The 20,618-nt window shown below is 43.7% G+C and overlaps 2 protein-coding genes across 2 annotated transcripts in view; one reads left to right on the forward strand and one right to left on the reverse strand.

Annotated features, from left to right (window-relative positions):
- The window catches only part of LOC120060006 (fibroblast growth factor receptor-like 1), a 46,533-nt gene extending 45,910 nt beyond the window's left edge, over positions 1–623 (forward strand). Inside the window, exon 6 of the mRNA XM_039009080.1 lies at positions 214–623. Within this exon, the coding sequence (XP_038865008.1) occupies positions 214–623 (410 nt within the window). The remainder of the gene's footprint in view (positions 1–213) is intronic.
- Positions 624–2,693: 2,070 nt separating this feature from the next.
- Positions 2,694–11,836, reverse strand: LOC120060338 (transforming acidic coiled-coil-containing protein 3-like). The gene is made up of 17 exons (XM_039009557.1): positions 11,727–11,836; positions 9,009–9,186; positions 8,569–8,699; positions 8,402–8,448; positions 7,125–8,289; positions 6,909–6,975; positions 6,597–6,798; positions 6,447–6,505; positions 4,903–5,033; positions 4,586–4,670; positions 4,336–4,494; positions 4,195–4,262; positions 4,057–4,100; positions 3,808–3,968; positions 3,360–3,466; positions 3,127–3,247; positions 2,694–3,002 (listed from the first exon to the last, which is right to left on the reverse strand). The coding sequence occupies exons 2-17, from the start codon at positions 9,183–9,185 to the stop codon at positions 2,937–2,939; spliced, it is 2,790 nt and encodes a 929-aa protein (XP_038865485.1). The 5' UTR covers position 9,186; positions 11,727–11,836; the 3' UTR covers positions 2,694–2,936.
- Positions 11,837–20,618: the final 8,782 nt, after the last annotated feature.

The raw sequence follows: 20,618 nt of genomic DNA on the forward strand, positions 1-20,618 counted from the left end.
TACAGAAACTGAGCATTGAGCTCACAAAAAAAACTAAATTAAATTTAAATAATTGAACCGACCAAAATATAGGTTAATCGCTCAGCACTATTAATTTCTCTACCAAGACTCTCTCAGCATGTGTAGCTACTTCTTTGTTCAACGTTATTGTTTAGAATGATTGACTCCACGTTGACTGATCCTTCTTTTTTTGGGGGCCCTCTCCTCCTGCAGACACCAAGCCACCCATCACCCCGATGTTCACCCCAGCCTCCAGCCCCCTCTCCTGGCCTGTCATCATTGGCATCCCTGCTGGCATGGTGTTCATCTTTGGTACAGTGCTGCTGTGGTTCTGCCAGAGTAAAAAGCACTGTTCCCCAACCAGCACTGCGTCTGCCCAGGTCCTGCAGGCCTCCCACCGGCTGCCCTACCGGGAGAGGGACAGGAGCTTTGTGGCCCCTTCCTCCAGCCCAGAGAAGGACTGCCTAGGCTCCATAAACTATGAGGAGTATCTGGCTCAGCAGCAGCTTCTCCTCACTCAAGGGGGCTCTGCCCTCCCCCCCAAAATCTACAATGACATCCACACTCACACACACTCCCACGTGGACGGGAAGGTGCACCAGCACATTCACTTTCAGTGTTAGCCATGTGCCAAATGTTGTCCCCCTCTGCGCATCTGAAGGATTGCATCGTAAAGCGAAGGTCTGAGCTTTGGACTGAACCTCAGAGAACAGCTCTCTGGTTAAACACATGTGGGGCTGCTCTTTGAACTGTTACCTTGCCTGTGCTGGATCTTGATCTAACTGGACATTATAATGATCATTCAGTACTGTACAACAGTGAAATTAAGGTGATGGTACATGAGCAGTTTTAGCAGTTAGTGCATAAATGGCTGCCCTAGTGATTTCTCAACTTAAATAACATTTTCCAATGACAATGTATGGTTTTTACTGTACCTGCAAACCTGCCTGGTCCTTGGTGCTACTTTTTTCATATCAAAACCACTGAACCCTGATGTGCACTTAAATCACCAAAAGATTCTGCAATGCATTAAAGGCAGCTATTCAGACTTACTGAGAGTGCATATCCATCAGTAAATACATAAATAATCAATCATTAACTTGTTTACCCATATCAACTAACCAACAAGGATTAGGGTCAGTTTCGACCTTTACCTCATGTTGAGTACAAGGTACAGTACTTAAGCTCTGCTAGGTGATGTTGAAGGCGGTATGGAATACAATACAAAAGGGCTGGTATTACGCTCATACTCAGGTAGCCCCTTTGATTTTTGTAAATGTTTATTGTTCAAATGCACATCCATTTAACCCTGACCACTATTGATGTGCCATCAATAATCCTGTTTTTCAATCACAAAGGCAATATGATAGCATTTATTTAATATTTGAATCATGTCCATATCAAAGACTGCAAATAGAATATTGTTCCAATGTTGACTGGACTCGCTTAATATCATTGCCAGAATCCAAACGTTAACACCACTAGCCTTTTGTGTTTTGTAGAATCCTTGCAAATATCCCGTGTTGCATTGAATACATAGTCCGCAGTCTAATTCAACCACATTTTAGATGTAGTCATGGAGACAATTTATTTTTAAAAGTCAGGCATTTTTTTTTTTTTTTTAAAGGTACATTTAATAAGGTTCTGTAGTTCCAAAGTAATAAAGACAATGCCAATCAGGATAATCATAGTTTATGCAAGTACTTATACACAATTGGTTGTTTGACAATCTTGTATGATATACCCCATTAAAAAAAAAGTTGATTTGATAAAGGACAGGCAAATAGAGATTCTCTTTGGTTCATGGCCTCAATTCTTTACAGGAACTTGGTTGATGCATCAATTATCAAATCAATCTATACTATGAATGACCTCTGAAAATGAGAATTGCAAGGATGTTTGTAAAAGCCTCCGGTCAGCCCACCGGCTTAAAACACCATAGGCTTCCACTGGGAATGAAGGGATGGGTTCAGTGACAGTTAGCTGCCCTGCTAGGTAAGGACCATCAGGAGGCCCCTACAAAAGGCAGGTCAGCTTTCTTCCCGACATGACTGGAAGAGCCTAGTCTACACAGGGTGATTCAGAGGGCAGCCAGCAAAGGGCCAGTGGTGCTGGAATAGATACAGGCAGAGATAGAAAGTGCTCTCACAGGAGAGTGATGGCCCCTGCAAGAGTACACCAACTGACTAGCATCGCTCCCATTTAAGAGTGAATCTAGCCCTTCTCCTCCCCTCTGCCCCACACTACCACCTCATTCAACTCCAATCTAGGTAGGATTTCCTTTCACCATTTAGGAAGTGCATTGTCCTGGTCCGGGAGTGATGTGACAGGACCCTGTGATTGCTCAGGGAAGAAGGGGAGCATTGTATCAGGGTAGCTTGTTTTGTTGTAAGCATTGTGGAACGGGATGAGCTTTGGTTCTGGAGACAGGAGCTATTGAAATGTTTAAACAGCACATCACTAGAAAAATCTATGAAGTACACTTTTAGCTACTGTTTGGAATAACTTGTACAAATGTCACTGCTATGCTCATCAGAACATGCAATGAATGCATGAAACCAAAAACTCTAAATTACCTTTGCAAAGACTACACCACAAAATATTACTTATGGTAAACAGCGTCTCCTTGTGGCTGAAAATAGTTGAGGGCTACAATGAACTTGAAATAAACTTGCAAGGAGCTACAACAGATCTTGATTAGTAATGTTTTATTATTACAGTAATAAAGACAGACATGAACAAGACAAACATTGACAAAATATGAATCAGTAGATGAGGCAGTGAAGTGCTATTACATTTCTCAATCTCCAATTAAGAGCAGCAAAACATTTACAAAGCGATATTCACACGTTAATCAGGAAGAGCACATATTTAGATTTGTAAAAAAATCTAAACTACAGCAATAAAGGCAAGGACATAGATTAACACAGTTGAACTCAGCCCTTCTGGACTTTAGCGATTAGCTCATCGCAAAGACTGGTGAGTTCTTCAGTCTCTTTTACCTGAGGAGACCAGGAAAAAAATGCAAGAAAAAAAATCTGATAAGAGCAGAAACTTCCATGAACAAATTATGCCAAAAACAGTGATAAAGGCAGCCTCATGGACTTCAGACTGAGATGGACTTACTTTCTGGTCAAGGCTGTTCTCCAGTGACTGGGCCTTTAGCTGCTCTCTGCGCAGCTGGGCCTGATGTACAGAGACCTCTGACTTTAGTTTGGAGCGAACCTCTGCAATCTCCCCATTCGCCCTGGGAAAAAAAGTAGTAGTCAGCCAAGTGAGACTATACAAAGGCCGGCAACAATACGCAATTATGTAACCGGCTGTATTTTGCACAAAAAAGTATCGTTTGAATGTCTTACAGGCCAATTTTATGCTCTGCATGGACTTTCAGGGTCTGGTAGCGTTGCTCCTCCTTCTTGATCCTAGCCAGGTAATCTTGAGCACATTTCTTCAGCATCTCTTCATTCTTAGTGGCACACACATTCATAACCGAAGGTCATGAGGTTGGCAAAGCAAAGTCATGGACCTACATCAATTCAGTATCATCCTTCACAGCAATGTTACTTACCTGCACCAAAGCATGGTGTTTTGCGCAATAATGTGTCAGCAAGATTCTATCATGTATTTTAAGCCTTCTCCAGAAATGATAATTACATAAATGAACACAATTGCCTGAGAAAGCTGCTGGACCATAAGGACAGTTTGATGAAAAAGCGTTAAATAAAAAAGGTTCAAATTTAGGCATGCCAAATGGTTGCACAAAACATGGCCCTATGCATAGGTCATGACATTCTTTTTAATGCCGACCTTTTTGTAACCCTCGATGGCCTCTTTGTACTTGTCCAGTCTCTTGAAGAGCTCAGAGAAGGACCTCTCCATGGTGTTCAGGTCCTGTGATACCTGCTCCTTCTCCTGCAAGACTTTAGTGATCTCAGCCTGGGCCATCTCCTTCTCCCTTTGTTTATCAGCTGCAGGAAACAATGACAATCACAACAAGTTGTACATTTTACATTAAAAGGATATTAACAATGCAAAATTGCCTTTACTACAACATACCCAATATCTGAGCAATTGTGGCTTCAAATTCAGACATGATTTTCCTGCAAAAACAAAAAAGCAGAGAAACCAACAGTTAGTTGTTAGAGGTCTGAAATGAGAATAAGTGACCAAATAGAGTCAATGCTTATTGCTTACCCCATTTCATGATTATCCCAAGACAGCTTGTCATGCTTTGCCTTCCATTGATCTTCCTGTTCCTTTACCTATAAAAAGAAACCATTATAAATGAAAATGATCATGACTGGATTGAAAGGGATGAGGAAAACAAACACGTACTTCTTTCTGGATCTTGGCAATGGCAGCATCCATATCTTGCTGACTGTATTTAAGCACCTCTATGATGTTATCCTCAGTGTTGGCTGGTTGGGGGAAAGTTGAGGCCAGATTCATAGGGGAATTTTGCACGAGAGGCGTCATAGGACCAACAACCTGAACCTAAAGGAACAGAAGACATCCATTCAACAGTTTTCCCACATTACTTAGCTTTACTATATTATAGGATCTTTATAGGACTAAGGAAACTTACAGGTGGTGGGACATCAAGAAGTTTGGGGTTGAGAGACTTCAATCCATTCACCTCCTCCTTGGCACCAGTCTTCTGGGTATCCACACTAAAACCCCATTGACAGAAACCTCTCAGATTTGGAGAAAACACCTTGATATTCACCTTTGAATTGCAAACTCATTTTTAGATACAACTAGATTAAGGATGCTCTCAATTCTAGGCCAATTAAATACTTATTTGCAACTAGAACATTTTAAGATTAACACGCAAGTCATTCTCCCCACCCAGTTAGATGGGTAAAACAAAACCATGTGATTATGACCAAAACAGTAACACACCGTGAAGCAAAGGCATCAGGTTGAGGGAGGTTGTCGGGTCCTGTGGGGCCTCCAGACTTCTTGGGGCTTTCTCTCATGAGGGGGTCAAATTTGAGGTACAGAGATTGTTTCCTCAGTGCTGACTCCTTGAACTGAATATAAAGGCTACGTAATTAGAGGAAGCCCAAAATGTAAATAAACCAGGTAAGAAAGTATGTAAAATCAGCAAAAAAAGAATAGACCTCACTGTCAACTGCATTTATTTTCTGCAAATTTAACATGTATGAAAATAACAAGATTCAACAGACCAACTGAACAAGTTCCAGACATGTGACTAACAGAAACGGGATAATGTGTCCCTGAACAAAGGGGGATGTCAAAATCATAAGTAACAGTATCTGGTGGACACCAGCTGCATTAAGTACTACAGTACATCTCATGGACTGCACCAGATTTGTCAGTTCTTGCGGTGTTACCCCACTCTTACACCAAGGCACCTGCAATCTCCCAGACATTTCTGGGGAGGAATGGCCCTAGCCCTCACCCTCCGAGCCAACAGGTCCCAGACGTGCTCAATGGGATTGAGATCCGGGCTATTCGCTGGCCATGGCAGAACTGACATTCCTGTCTTGCAGGAAATCACGCACAGAACGAGCCGTATGGCTTGTGGCATTGTCATGCTGGAGGGTCATGTCAGGATGAGCCTGCAGGAAGGGTACCACATGAGGGAGGAGGATGTCTTCCCTGTAACGCACAGCGTTGAGATTGCCTGCAATGACAAGCTCAGTCCGATGATACTGTGACACACCGCCCCAGACCATGACGGACCCTCCTCCTTGATCCCGCTCCAGAGTACAGGCCTCAGTGTAACGCTCACTCCGACGATTAACGCAATTCCGGCCATCACCCCTGGTGAGACAAAACCCCTGGTGATGTCTGGTGAGGACCTGCCTTACAACAGGCCTACAAGCCCTCAGTCCAGCCTCTCTCAGCCTATTGCGGACAGTCTGAGCACTGATGGAGGGATTGTGCGTTCCTGCTGTAACTCAGGCAGTTGTTGCCATCTTGTACCTGTCCTGCAGGTGTGATGTTTGGATGCATCCTGTGCAGGTGTTACATGTGGTCTGCCACTGCGAGGACGATCAGCTGTCCGTCCTGTCTCCCTGTAGCGCTGTCTTAGGCTTCTCACAATACGAACATTGCAATTTATTGCCCTGGCCAGATCTGTAGTCCTCATTCTTTCTTGCAGCATGCCCAAGGCACTTTCACGCAGATGAGCAGGGACCCTGGGCATCTATCTTGGTGTTTTTCCCCCAGAGTCAGTAGAAAGGCATCTTTAGTGTGCATGTTGCAGGTGCATGTTCATTAATTGTTTATGGTTCATTGAACAAGCATGGGAAATGGCATTTAAACCCTTTACAATGAAGATCTGTGAAGTTATTTGGATTTTTACGAATTATCTTTGAAAGAGAGGGTCCTGAAAATGGGACGTTTCTTTTTTTTGCTGAGTGAGTGAGTGTGTGTGTATATATATATATATATAATTTTTTTAAATAATCACTTACATTGCTGGAACCAAACTGCTCCAGGTAGTCCATCTGTCCATCAAAGTCATTCGCCATGACTGGAGAGAATGGGGGACAAGTGTTAGTCAAAAAGCTAGTCAAGTCAACATTACAGCAACTAACATGAATTCCTCAAGTTATTTGACTTACATGTGGTTCCAGGAACAAACTCCTCATTAAATTCTGACATGCCATTTTGTGGGTTCTGCTCAAAATGACAGAGTTCAAAGGGTTCTAGTGTGCTCAGTGAAGGTTGGTTAGGTTCAGTTGGAGGTTCCTGCTCTTGGCCAGACAAAGGATCCTGAACTTCACAAGATTCCATCTGAAGCTGCTGATCTTGTGGAATGTTGTCCTAAAATTGTAGAAAGAATGTCACGTAAGCACACAAAAATCAATATACAGCTTTGGCTAGCCAAAATATTTTTCCAATATATAATCTGATCAAGTTTTTAAAAAGCTTACAATTCCTTCTCGTGTGGCAGAAAGATCAGGTTCAGTCCTTGAGATTTTGTCTCCAGTACTAGGAAGACTGAAAATAGAATCACTACCAGTTAATGGAGTGGTGCAGCTACATTAAGCTTCTCTTTATACAGCACTGATAATGCTTCAAATATAAATCAAGACTACCTTTAGTACATTAATTTAAGAATATTAAAGTTGCAATGAACATGAACTTACAGTGGCCATGGTGCGGTGTCTTTCTGAACAGGCTCTGTCACTTTATCAGGGGAGGCAGCCACCCTGACTGAGTTTGATCCCTTGGCCTCTAAACTGGATTTCACCTTACAGACTATAGAGTCACTCATTCTTGCATTTGTACCAAATGGATTGAAGTCTGGGTCATCAAACTTGTCAAAATTGTACGCGCCTTTTGGAACAGGAATATCAGAATCAGTACTGACCGCTGGCATCACTGGGGATTCCTTAGATAGAGGTTTCTTTTCTTCAGGTACTGCCTTTTTCTCTGTCGGCTTAAGACCAGGAGGCCTCTTGACAAACCGCTTGGGAAGAGGCTTACTTTTGATCTCCCCGCCATCATCCAAACTGAACTCAAGTTTCACTGGCCCGGCATTGGGAGCGGCTTCCCCCGGCTGAGGCATGGAGTCTTCAGCGGGCTGGCTCGTCTCCTTGGGAGCAAGTGACAATGGTGCAATAGCTCTCATCTCTGGCTGGACAGGTGCCAATACAACTGGCTGAGACACCCGAACCATGGCTGCAGGTCCCATTTCCTTACCAGCAGGGGCAGTCTCTTCAACTTCCACCTCTGGAGGGTCATTGAATGGCAGCTTTCTTCCAAGTACGGGGGAATTCTGAATTTTGGAGGCTCCTGTTTGGAAAGGGTTGACAAAATCAAGGTCGTCAAAATCGAATTTGTAAGACCCTTTGGGCGGCAGAGGAGTCTCATCTCTAGAGGAGATGGCGACAGCTTGATCTGGGTTAAGTTTAACTGACGACTGTACAGTCTTGTCCTCATCAGCTTTGGATAACTCAATGGCTGGATCCTTCGTCATAGTGATCACACTGCTATCTGTTGAACGCACATCAGCTGAGATGTCAGCAAGAGAATTTTCCAGTGATGGCATGAACGGGAAGGTCTCATCCAGTGCCGTTTCAATCTTGTCAAAATCCTCTAACATCTTCTCATGAGAAACTGCCTCAACTACATTAGGTTCACTCAGATCAATAGCCGTGGAGGTTTCAACTAGTTCACTGGGCCTTGCTGGAGAGAGGACCATTTTACCGGACCCTTGGAAGGGATTGATGACGTCAAGGTTATCAAAATCCAGCTGATAACCTCCTTTACTCTGAATTGGCATGTCATCATCAGGATAGGATAACACATCTGAAAAGTCCACAGTAAAATAAGTAAAAATCAAGTCAACATTTTATGGTTGAAATAATGGTGACAAAGCAGTGTCGTAATGAATCTTGAACCTTTATTAAAATGCATTTACCTGATTTTGGCACATCAACAGGCACATTGATTTTCTGCAGCAACACCCTGTAAAAATACAAGAGGATAGATTAGTTTCGAATCTCTCAACTTGATACCAGATTATGAATAATCATTCTGTCAAAGTGACGTACAGCTACAGCTTTAAAAAAAAATGTACACGCTTACTCTTCAGGTGTTGTAAGCTGCAAAGACTCTAGGGCTTTTGTACAGTAATCTATGCTTGCCATCTTGAGGGACTTTGTTGGTGATTCTATTCTCTTAGTGTGAGGGTCTCTTCTTGGAGTCTGAAAACAAACCTGAACGCAGAAACCAAAAGGTTATCTGAAAACAAATGTTCTTTCAAACAGACAAATAAAGAAATATGTCATCGGTAAACCTAACCTGGTTAAATTGTTTTTCGTGCACATCGAGTGAACAACTTTATTTTTATACAGTTTACTGAGTAAGCACCTCAAAAAAATGTGGGTGTGCGTAAGCTCATGCTTTTTGCTAGACTTCGAACAGTCATAGATCCTCAATAACAAGATTATTTTACAGAGAGAATTATTCTGGAACATTTAAACTACTAGAAGACTAGGCTTCTTGACAACATATATACACCGTACCTTCCCTCCCTTTACTATAGTTTTGTTGGACAGGTTCTCTGCCTGAGACTGGCGAAGGATGGATGGCCTCCCAGTCGGCTGATCCAAGGAAAAGATGTCACAACTCGTCTCTGAATTGCTGTGCTTTCTTCCAGGGCAGATCCCACGATTCTCATCGTTCACAGCAGTAGAACTCATCCTATAAAGAGGGGCACACAGAAGTGAGGGAGCTGAAGCAAAAGTAGGCCACACCCAGTAGACAGCTGGGCACACTGATTAGACTGAGCAAAGCACGTCACAGACAAACTAATTGACAAAGCCCATTCAATCTAATTGACGAAGCACATTCAATCTAATCTCTAGATACCTCATTGAGGGGGTGTGTATCAGCTCTACACCGATTGTACAAAACATTAGGAACACCTTCCTAATATTGAGTTGCACAGAACAGCCTCAATTCATTGAAGCATGGACTCTACAAGGTGTCAAAAGCGTGCTGGATGCTGGCCCATGTTGACTCCAATGCTTCCCACAGTTGTCTCAGGTTTGCTGATGTCCTTTGGGTGGCGAAACATTCTTGATACATGGGAATTGTTAAGCGTGAAAAAGCCAGCAGCGTTGCAGTTCTTGACTTAAACTGTGTGCCTGGCACCTACTACCATAGCCTGTTCAAAGGCACATTAATGTTTTGTCTTGCCCATTCACCCTCTGAATGGCACACACAATCCATGGGTGCGGTCCAAACACTTAAGACACCCTCGTCCACTTACCCTCGCCTTATGCCCTTAGGGGAATCCCCGTCACCATCTTGGAGGGCGGTCCAAATGATTCGCCAAGCAAGGGAAGTTTGCAACGCAAGCCCCATAGCCCTCGTTTTTAGTCAGCTTTGCGAGTGTACAATTATGTTCACTCCGGGGCCTGAAACTCCCCATATTTCAATTTGCGACGATTGTACATCCGCTAAGTCTGTGAAAACTTAATCAATGGAGAAGTCAACATACAAGTTTAAGTAAAAACTAATGCAAATAAGTTACAAATTGTGCTACTAATGCACATGACAGCACAAACACGTCTTGTAAAAAGTTTAAAAAAAAAAAAATTGTAGGGAAATATTTTCCTTCAGATGTTCCAGCTAGGGTAGGCTAATGTTAGTTAGCTAATTAATTTGCTAGCTATCATACAGTAGGTGTATATTAATAATTATATATTTAATATAAGTAGACATGCACTCATAATTGAACGTAGCGCATATAAAGCACCCACAAGCTACAGGTGGCTGAATAGACAATCAATGCGGGATGAATGAGTGACGAATTTCAAGCCAAGGGTGGTCCATTTAAAAATCATTCCTTCCTCCCTCGCCCTGCAAGTGTATACTCGTCAGACGTCATCAGAAGTGTCCACTTAATTTAAGGGATAGGGTGTGTCTTAAGTGTTTGGACCGCAATCCATGTCTCAAGGATTAAAAAGCCTTTAACCTGTCTATTCTTATTCTACACTGATTGAAGTTGATTTTACAGGTGACATCAATAAGGGATAATAGCTTTCACCTGGTCAATCTCGTGAAAAGACCATGTGTTCCTAAAGTTTTGTACACTCAGTTTGTGTAGTTGGATCCTTGTTGACGATGGATACATGTAAACGTCACCAACCTGTAGAAGTCTAAATGTGCAATTTATTTGGAAATAAAAGGTGAAAGGGTCATGTGCTACCAGTGGGGAGAAATAACTATTCATCAGGCCACAAAGAGTTGTCATTCAAACAAGTTTGTCTACTGACATTTCAATTGATAGCCAAGGCTACATTTAGATTACCAGATTCTGAATTGTACACAACACTTGTTAACATGCCAATAATGTTGATTTGGTGACGATGTCTAAGCAATTTACCCACTACGTCCTCACACCATAATGTGGCCTGCAGTTCCAGGGCTTGTCAGTTTTCCCTACACTGGATGCATCTGCCAGGCCTGCCAAAGAGCACACCAAATCTGCAAAGCCCGTTTGGAATCATTCAGAGTTTTGCTAAATTAATTTCCCTTGGTGCATAGCCAATTAAACTATACTACCGTGACTGCAGCATTTTATGGATGGTCCGGCTTGACATTTAACTAGTACATAAAGGTTTGGAGTATTGCCACGAATTTTGCTCTTACTTGAAGTGCAATAATGTCTGAAATAATGTGGCCAGCGCAGTAATACCGGCAATCGCATACCAGCTAACGTTAGTTAGCTAGTATGCTAACAAGGAACAATTCAAAATAAAATCTTGTTCACTTTAGGTACGTTGACGTTACCTAGTAACGCTAGTTAGCTATTAATTCCGCACGTTTGCCAATACCAATTAACAGTAGAAAACTAGCGGACCTTTTCAGCTGATACTTTGACACCAACCATAGATAACTAAACAATATGACGTTAACACAATTACCTAAATAAGCAGTTTCCCTAACATAAATGACCAGTTTATATTATACTGTATAGATAACAGTAGACATTGGAGGGAACTTGCTCTCGAGAACCCAAGGCAAAGCTAACGTTAGCGTCTAAGAATGCGCTAGGAGTTAACTAAAGTCAGTTAGCTGGTTAACGTTACTAACCATAAGTAATTTAGTTAGCTAACCAACGTTAAGTAAATCGCTAGCGTCCGGCTACAAGAGATGCGTCAAATGAAGGAAGACATTTTGCGCGATAGACCAAGTCAGATGAACAATTAAAAAGCAGCCAAATAGCTACATACCTCAATCAAGGAGTCGGATAAGCATAAAATAACTTCTCTTGACTCAAATAACTCAACCCACAGTTTACTTTTCGAAATCGTTCTTGCAACGCAAGTGGTCAGTACATTTCGAATTTAAACGCCTCGATTTGGACCAATTAAATAGACAGAAAACATAAAACATGGGGCGGAGCTTCATACGAATTAGCCAATAGCGTTGCGTGACTTTGAACCGACCAGCGAATTTGCGCCAAAGTCGAGACAAAGACGATTTAAAACACTATTTCTAGGCTCGCGTTTGATGCCAATTTTTATGATAAGAGAGTGTACATTTTACAACACGACGGAGGCAAGAGTCTTTATACTGTCTGTTCAGTTATGAAAATGGATATACTTTGCAGCCTCTGCTCTAGGAGAGGGAGAAAATTAAATGAAAGAGTGCATTCGGAAAGTATTCAGACCCCTTCCCTTTTCCACATTTTGTTACATTACAGCCTTAGTTTAAAAAAAAAATTTTTTTAAATGTATCCTCATCAATCTACACACAATACCCCATAATGACAAAACAAAAACAGGGTCTTAGAAATTTTAGCAAATTTCTAAATAAATAAATTAAACATAAATACCTGATTTACAGTATACAGTATTCCGACCCTTTGCTGAGACTCGAAATGGAGCTTGGGTGCATCCTGTTTCCATTGATCATCCTTGAGATGTTTCTACAACTTGATTGAAGTCCACCTGTGGTAAATTCAATTAATTGGACATGATTTGGAAAGGCACACACCTGTCTATATAAGGTCCCACAGTTGACGGTGCATGTCAGAGCAAATCAGGCCTTTATGGTAGAGTGGCCAGACAGAAGCAACTCCTCAGTAAAAGGCACATGACAGCCCACTTGGAGTTTGGCAAAAGGCACCTAAAGGACTCTCAGACCATGAGAAACAAAATTCTCTGGTATGATGAAACCAAGATTGAACTCTTTGGCCTAAATGCCAAGTGTCACGTCTGGAGGAAACCTGGCACCATACCTGTGGTGAAGCATGGTGGTGGCAGCATCATGCTGCAGCATCAGCGGAAAAATGAACGGAGCAAAGTACAGAGAGATCCTTAATGAAAACCTGCTTCAGAGAAATTGCGGTGGGTACCATGAAGCCACGTCTTTCGAATGCCCCACATGGGTGAAAGAGAATGAGGTGGTCAAAGTCAGGGTTGTACAGAGCATTTCATATGCAGCAGCTGTGAAAAGGGTTGAAAGTTTGAATGGTGCACCAGAAGAGTCCATTGTGGTGGATAGGCCTACACTGCAGGCTGCAGGGGTTGCCTTTCACCAGCAGGATCCTGACATTTTAAAGGTTAAGAAGGTGGACTTTGTGGCCTTTAAAGCTATGGTAATTAATGGCAATGCCAAGGTGGGGAGACGGTCCAGGAAGATAGAAATCAAAGTGGATGCGGCGAAGCAGTTCCTGGGGCTGAAAGATTTCTCAGCGAAGGAGTTACATGGCGCAGCGGTCTAAGGCACTGCATCTTGGTGCTAGAGGCGTTACTACAGATCCTGGTTCGATTCCAGCTTGTATCACAAACGGCTGTGATTGGGAGTCCCATAGGGTGGCGCACAATCGTCCGGGTTAGGATTTGGCCGCGGTAGGCTGTTTTTTAATATTTTTTATTTCACCTTTATTTAACCAAGTAGGCCAGTTGAGAACAAGTTCTCATTTACAACTGCGACCTGGCCAAGATAAAGCAAAGCAGTGCGACACAAACAACAACAGAGTTACACATGGAATAAACAAACGTACAGTCAATAACACAATAGAAAAAGTCTATATACAGTGTGTGCAAATGGTGTGAGGGGGTAAGGCAATAAATAGGCCATAGTAGCAAAGTAATTACAATTTAGCAAATTAACACTGGAATGATAGATGTGCAGATGATGATGTGCAAGTAGAAATTCTGGTGTGCAAAATATTTAAAAAAATACATAAAAACAATATGGGGATGAGGTAGGTAGATTGGGTGGGCTATTTACAGATGGGCTGTGTACAGCTGCAGCGATCGGTAAGCTGCTCAGATAGCTGATGTTTAAAGTTAGTGAGGGACATATAAGTCTCCAACTTCAGCGATTTTTGTTTATAATATTTTTATTTCATTTTTTTTTTTTTATTATAATTTTTTAAATTTATTTTAGACATTTTTTGCAAATCGTTCCAGTCATTGGCAGCAGAGAACTGTAAGGAAAGGCAGCCAAAGGTAGTGTTGGCTTTGGGGATGACCAGCGAGATATACCGGCTGGAGCGTGTGCTACCGGTGGGTGTTGTTATGGTGACCAGTGAGCTGAGATAAGGCGGAGCTTTACCTAGCAAAGACTTATAGATGACCTGGAGCCAGTGGGTCTGGCGACGAATATGTAGCAAGGGCCAGCCGACGAGAGCATACAGGTCGCAGTGGTGGGTAGTATATGGGGCTTTGGTGACAAAATGGATGGCACTGTAATAGGCTGCATCCAGTTTGCTCAGTAGATTGTTGGAGGCTATTTTGTAAATGACATCGCCAAAGTCGAGGATCGGTAGGATAGTCACTTTTATGAGGGTATGTTTGGCAGCATGAGTGAAGGAGGCTTTGTTGCAAAATAGGAAGCCGATTCTAGATTTAATTTTGGATTGGAGATGTTGTAACGACTTTCCTCTTCTTCTGACGAGGAGTAAGAGATATCGGACTAATGTGCAGCGTGGTAAGTGTCCATTTTAATATATAAAACTGAACACTACAAAAATACAAAATAACAAAGTGAATGAACAAACGAAAATCGAAACAGTCCCGTATGGTGCAAACAGAGACACAGGAAACAACCACCCACAAAACACACTAGAAAACAGGCTACCTAAATATGGTTCCCAATCAGAGACAACGACTGACACCTGCCTCTGATTGAGAACCATACTAGGCCAAACACATAGAAATAGAACAACAGAACAAAACATAGAAAAACAACATAGAATGCCCACCCCAACTCACGCTCTGACCAAACTAAAAAAAAGACATAAAAAAGGAACTAAGGTCAGAACGTGACAGTACCCCCCCCCCCCCCAAAGGTGCGGACTCCGGAACCTATAGGGGAGGGTCTGGGTGGGCATTTACCGCGGTGGCGGCTCTGGAGCGGGACCCCACTCCACATAGTCTCGGCCCACTTCTGTGATACCTTAGGAGCGGCGACCCTCGTCACCGACCCTGGATTTGAGACCCTAGTAAAGGGTACCACTGTACTGAGGGGCAGCTCCGGACAGGAGGGCGACTCCGGTGGCTCCGGACAGGAGGGCGACTCCGGCGGCTCCGGACAGGAGGGCGACTCCGGCGGCTCCGGACAGGAGGGAGACTCCGGCGGATCCGGACTGGAGTGCGGCTCAGGCGGCTCAGGACAGACGGGCGACTCAGGCGGCTCAGGACAGACGGGCGACTCAGGACAGACGGGCGACTCAGGCGGCTCAGGACAGACGGGCGACTCAGGCGGCTCAGGACAGACGGGCGACTCTGGAGGGTCCGGACTGGAGGGAGGCTCTGGAGCATCCGGACTGGAGGAACACACAGGAGACTTGGTTCTTAGAACAGGCACAGTACTCACCAGGCTGGAGAGATCTACTGGAGGCCTGGTCCTTGGAGGAGGCACAGGATAGACCGGTCCGTGGAGGCGCACTGGAGGTCTCGATCTAAGGGCCTGAACAACCCGTCCTGGCTGGATGTTGATTTTCGCCCGGCACTTGCGGGGCGCAGGCACAGGACGCACTGGGCTGTGCAGACCCACGGGAGACACAGTGCATAGGGCTGGTGCCATATAACACGGACCGAGGAGACGCACTGGAGACCAGATGCGCTGAGCCGGCTTCATTAGTCCTGGCTCGATGCCCACTCTAGCCCGGCCGATTCGAGGAGCTGCAATGTAGCGCACCGGGCTACGTATGCACACTGGGGACACCGTGCGCTTCACCGCGTAACACGGTGCCTGCCCTGTCACTCTCTCTCCACGGTAAGCACGGGGAGTTGGCTCAGGTCTCCTACCTGACTTAGCCACACTCCCCGTGTGCCGCGCTGCCGTGCTGCCTCCTCATACCACCGCCGCTCAGCTTTCGCTGCCTCCAGCTCTGCCTTGGGACGGCGATATTCCCCAGCCTGTGCCTAGGGTCCTTCTCCGTCCAGAATCTCCTCCCATGTCCATGAGTCCAGAGATTTCTGCTGCTGCCCGATACCATGCTTCTTGGTCCTTTTTTGGTGGGTGGTTCTGTAACGACTTTCTTCTTCTTCTGACGAGGAGTAAGAGATATCGGACCAATGTGCAGCGTGGTAAGTGTCCATTTTAATATATAAAACTGAACACTACAAAAATACAAAATAACAAAGTGAATGAACAAACGAAAATCGAAACAGTCCCGTATGGTGCAAACAGAGACACAGGAAACAACCACCCACAAAACACACTAGAAAACAGGCTACCTAAATATGGTTCCCAATCAGAGACAACGACTGACACCTGCCTCTGATTGAGAACCATACTAGGCCAAACACATAGAAATAGAACAACAGAACAAAACATAGAAAAACAACATAGAATGCCCACCCCAACTCACGCTCTGACCAAACTAAAATAAAGACATAAAAAAGGAACTAAGGTCAGAACGTGACAGATGTTTAATATGAGTCTGGAAGGAGAGTTTACAGTCTAGCCAGACACCTAGATACTTGTAGTTGTTCACATATTCTAAGTCAGAACCGTCCAGAGTAGTGATGCTAGTCACAGATGGGCATATTGGACTGTTTTTCTCCACTACAACACCGGATTCCTGCCATAAGCCCTGGAACACTACTCCTGATCTTCGTAGCTAGCTAGCTGCCACCGGGTGGCCCCGCCCCGAAGCTAGCCTTGAGCCAGGCCCATGTCCCGGCCTGCTCAGTGGACCCTATGATCACTCGGCTACACAGCTGATGCCTCCCGGACTCTTCACTAACACGACTAGAAGCCACTACATCTCCGGATTCCTGCCGTAAGCTCTGGACCTTTGCATTGGATCATCGCAGCTAGCTATCTGCTACCGAGTGGCTATAGTGGCTAACGCCCTTGTCCCGAAGCTAGCACCAGTTAGCCTCAAGCCAGGCGCATCTCCCGGCTAGCAAACAAAATTACTCCAGCTACAATACCTCTTTTGCCAATTGGCCTGGACCCTTTGTCGACACGGAGCCCCACCGATCCATCACGACTGGTCTGCCGATGTAATTTTGTCCGTTGTGCCCTCAACCGGCCTTCGCCGGACGTTGGTGAAGACGCTTCCGCTAGCCCCGGCCTGCTATCTTTATGTATGCCGTGTCTCCCGCTTGCTAGCGTAGTAACGACTACCTAACGGCTTCCATGTTTCATCTATTGCTGTTCACTGGACCCTATGATCACCTGGCTACATAGCTGATGCCTGCTGGACTGTTCATTAATCACGGTACTCCATTTTGTTTATCTGTCGGCCCCTGCCTCGAACTCAGGCCCTGTGTGTAGTTAACTGACCCTCTCTGCCCATTCATCACCATTTTACCTGTTGTTGTCTTAGCTGATTAGCTGTTGTTGTCTTACCTGCTGTTGTCTTAGCTAGCTCTCCCAATCAACACCTGTGATTGCTTTATGCCTCTCCCTAATGTCAATATGCCTTGTATACTGTTGTCTAGGGTAGTTATCATTGTTATATTTGACTGCGGAGCCCCTAGCCCCACTCAACATGCCTCAGATACCTCTTTTGTCCCACCTCCCACACATGCGGTGACCTCACCTAGCATAACGAGTGCCTCCAGAGACGCAACCTCTCTCATCATTACTCAATGCCTGGGTTTACCTCCACTGTACCCGTACTCTACCATACCCGTCAGTACATTATGCGCTGAATCTATTCTACCACGCCCAGAAATCTGCTCCTTTTATTCTCTGTCCCCAACGCACTAGACGACCAGTTTTGATAGCCTTTAGCCATACCCTCATCCTACTCCTCCTCTGTTCCTCGGGTGATGTGGAGGTTAACCCAGGCCCTGTGTCCCCAGGCGCTCTCATCTGTTGACTTCTGTAACCGTAAAAGCCTTGGTTTCATGCATGTTAACATTAGAAGCCTCCTCCCTATGTTTGTTTTACTCACTGCTTTAGCACACTTCGCCAACCCTGATGTCCTTGCCGTGTCTGAATCCTGGCTTAGTAAGGCCACCTAAAATTCTGAGATTTCCATCCCCAACTACAACATTTTCCGTCAAGATAGAACTGCCAAAGGGGGAGGAGTTAACCTGAAAAGTTCTGTCATACTTTCCAGGTCTATGCCCAAACAGTTTGAGCTTCTAATTAAAAAAAATAATCTCTCCAGAAATAAGTCTCTCACTGTTGCCGCCTGATATAGACCCCCCTCAGCTCCCAGCTGTGCCCTGGATACCATATGTGAATTGATTGCCCCCCATCTATCTTCAGAGTTCGGTCTGTTAGGTGACCTAAACTGGTATATGCTTAACACCCCAGCAGTCCTACAATCTAAACTATATGCCCTCAATCTCACACAAATTATCAAGGAACCCACCAGTTACACCCATAAATCCGTAAAAATGGGCACCCTCATAGATATTATCCTGACCAACTTGCCCTCCAAATACACCTCTGCTGTTTTCAATCAGGATCTCAGCGATCCCTGCCTCATTGCCTGCATTCGCTCTGGTTCCGCGGTCAAACGACCACCCCTCATCACTGTCAAACGCTCCCTAAAACACCGCTGCGAGCAGGCCTTTTTAATTGACCTGGCCCGGGTATCCTGGAAGGATATTGACCTCATCCCGTCAGGTCCTAGAGCCTGAGAAGGGAGATATGGAAAATTAAAGGAAGAAGTGGGAGTTTTGTTTGTTTTGGCAATATACTATTTTTATTAGGGTGGACTAAGTTAGTTTCACTATTACCTTTGTATTTGTATTAGTTTATTTTGGGGGTTTCAACCTTTCCAGTTGGTGGCGACAATAACGTTACACCTTTTGGGGTGGTAGTCCTCCATAAAACCCACAGAAGATGATGGTCGAACCCGCCAAAGTCAAAGATGGATTTATGTAGATGATAGCTACACTAATGTTTTGACATTAGGTTGCAACAAAGCAACATGAATAAGAATGGAAAGGTTAGGTTACCTTAACGTTCAAATTTTCAAATTAACTTTTGTTTAAACTAACAGTAAGCTAGCTATTGGTTTGGCTGAATATTAGGATATTTGTAGGCAACACCGGCTTTGAGGGCATTATACAATGTGTTACCAACATATTCAAATAATGATGGACATATTTCCATTAACGTTATTTTAGTTGAATTTATTAATTCTATTTCATCCTTCCACAAGATATAGTCCCGACACAAATCTAGGGTTGCTACCCAAGTCGGCTCGTCGTTCGTTCTATCAGTTCGGTTGCCAGAGACGCAACCCAGTCAAGTCTGTTCAGTCTTTTTGTTCTGTATCTATGGACACAACCCAGTCGTTCGTTCTGAATGTTTTCAGTGATATTTATTTTCTATACATCCATAACAATGAGGTAATGAGGCACGATTTCGCCTGGTATTGAAAATGTGCCCTGGTTAGGACACTTGTTCATAGGAGCTAGCCAACAACACAGATAACACAACCACTTCAAACTGAAGCTGGAAAGGCTGCAAAAGAGCTGCACTTCGTTTCTTACCTTTTTTTAATTTACATTTTTGTATATATGCATAAAAGACTGAACGACTAGCCGGCTTCTTCTTCTTGGGTGGGGTTTGTCGGCGGTTGGCATCCAACATTCTGGTGTACTGTACTGGAGGGTGTGCCAGAGATAGGGAGAAACTAAATTCTACCTGCCAGCCGAGTTGCTCTTAAAAAGATAACACATTTGAGACTATATCGAATGACATTCTACTCAATATACTCTTTAAACTAATTTCCTGTATCCCCTTCTCCCTCATACTAAACTCAGCAAAAAAAGAAACAGCCCTTTTTCAGGACCCTGTCTTTCAAAGATTATTTGTAAAAATCCAAATAACTTCACAGATCTTCATTGTAAAGGGTTTAAACACAGTTTCCTATACTTGTTCAATGAAACATAAACAATTAATGAACATGCACCTGTGGAACGGTCGTTAAGACACTAACAGCTTACAGATTGTAGGCAATTAAGATCACAGTTCTGAAAATTTATGACACTAAAGAGGCCTTTCTACTGACTCTGAAAAACACCAAAAGATAGATGCCCAGGGTCCCTGCTCATCTGCGTAAACGTGCCTTTGGCATGCTGCAAGGAGGCATGAGGACTGCAGATGTGGCCGTGTGTATTAAAGTAGTCAAAAGTTTAGTATTTGGTCCCATATTCCTAGCATTCAATGATTACATCAGGCTTGAGATGCTACAAACTTGTTGAATGCATTTGCTGTTTGTTTTGGTTGTTACAGATTATTTTGTGCCCTTTAGAAATTATTGGTAAATAATGTATTGTCATTTGAGTCACTTTTATTGTAAATAAGAATAGGATATGTTTCTAAACACTTCTACATTAATGTGGATGCTACCATGATTACGGATAGTCTTGAATTAATCGTGAATAATGATTAGTGAGTAAGTTACTAGTATAGATGCTATTTCAATGACGGGAGGTTAGCATTTTTGGGGTGGTATGATATTTATGCCTGTAAAGTTCTCACTCATCATTATTCACAATTCATATAGGATTATCTGTAATCATGGAAGCATCCACCGCACTTTAACCTCAGTCATTGTATCATTTCAAATCCAAGGTGCTGGAGTACAAAGCCAAAACAACAAGTGTCACTGTCCCAGTACTTTTTAAGCTTGCTGTATACGTCTCTGTTATCAGATTCAAAATCTGGCAGTTGCTCAATGCAGC

Source organism: Salvelinus namaycush, chromosome 15, assembly GCF_016432855.1.
Source record: "Salvelinus namaycush isolate Seneca chromosome 15, SaNama_1.0, whole genome shotgun sequence".
Classification (NCBI taxonomy): domain Eukaryota; kingdom Metazoa; phylum Chordata; class Actinopteri; order Salmoniformes; family Salmonidae; genus Salvelinus; species Salvelinus namaycush.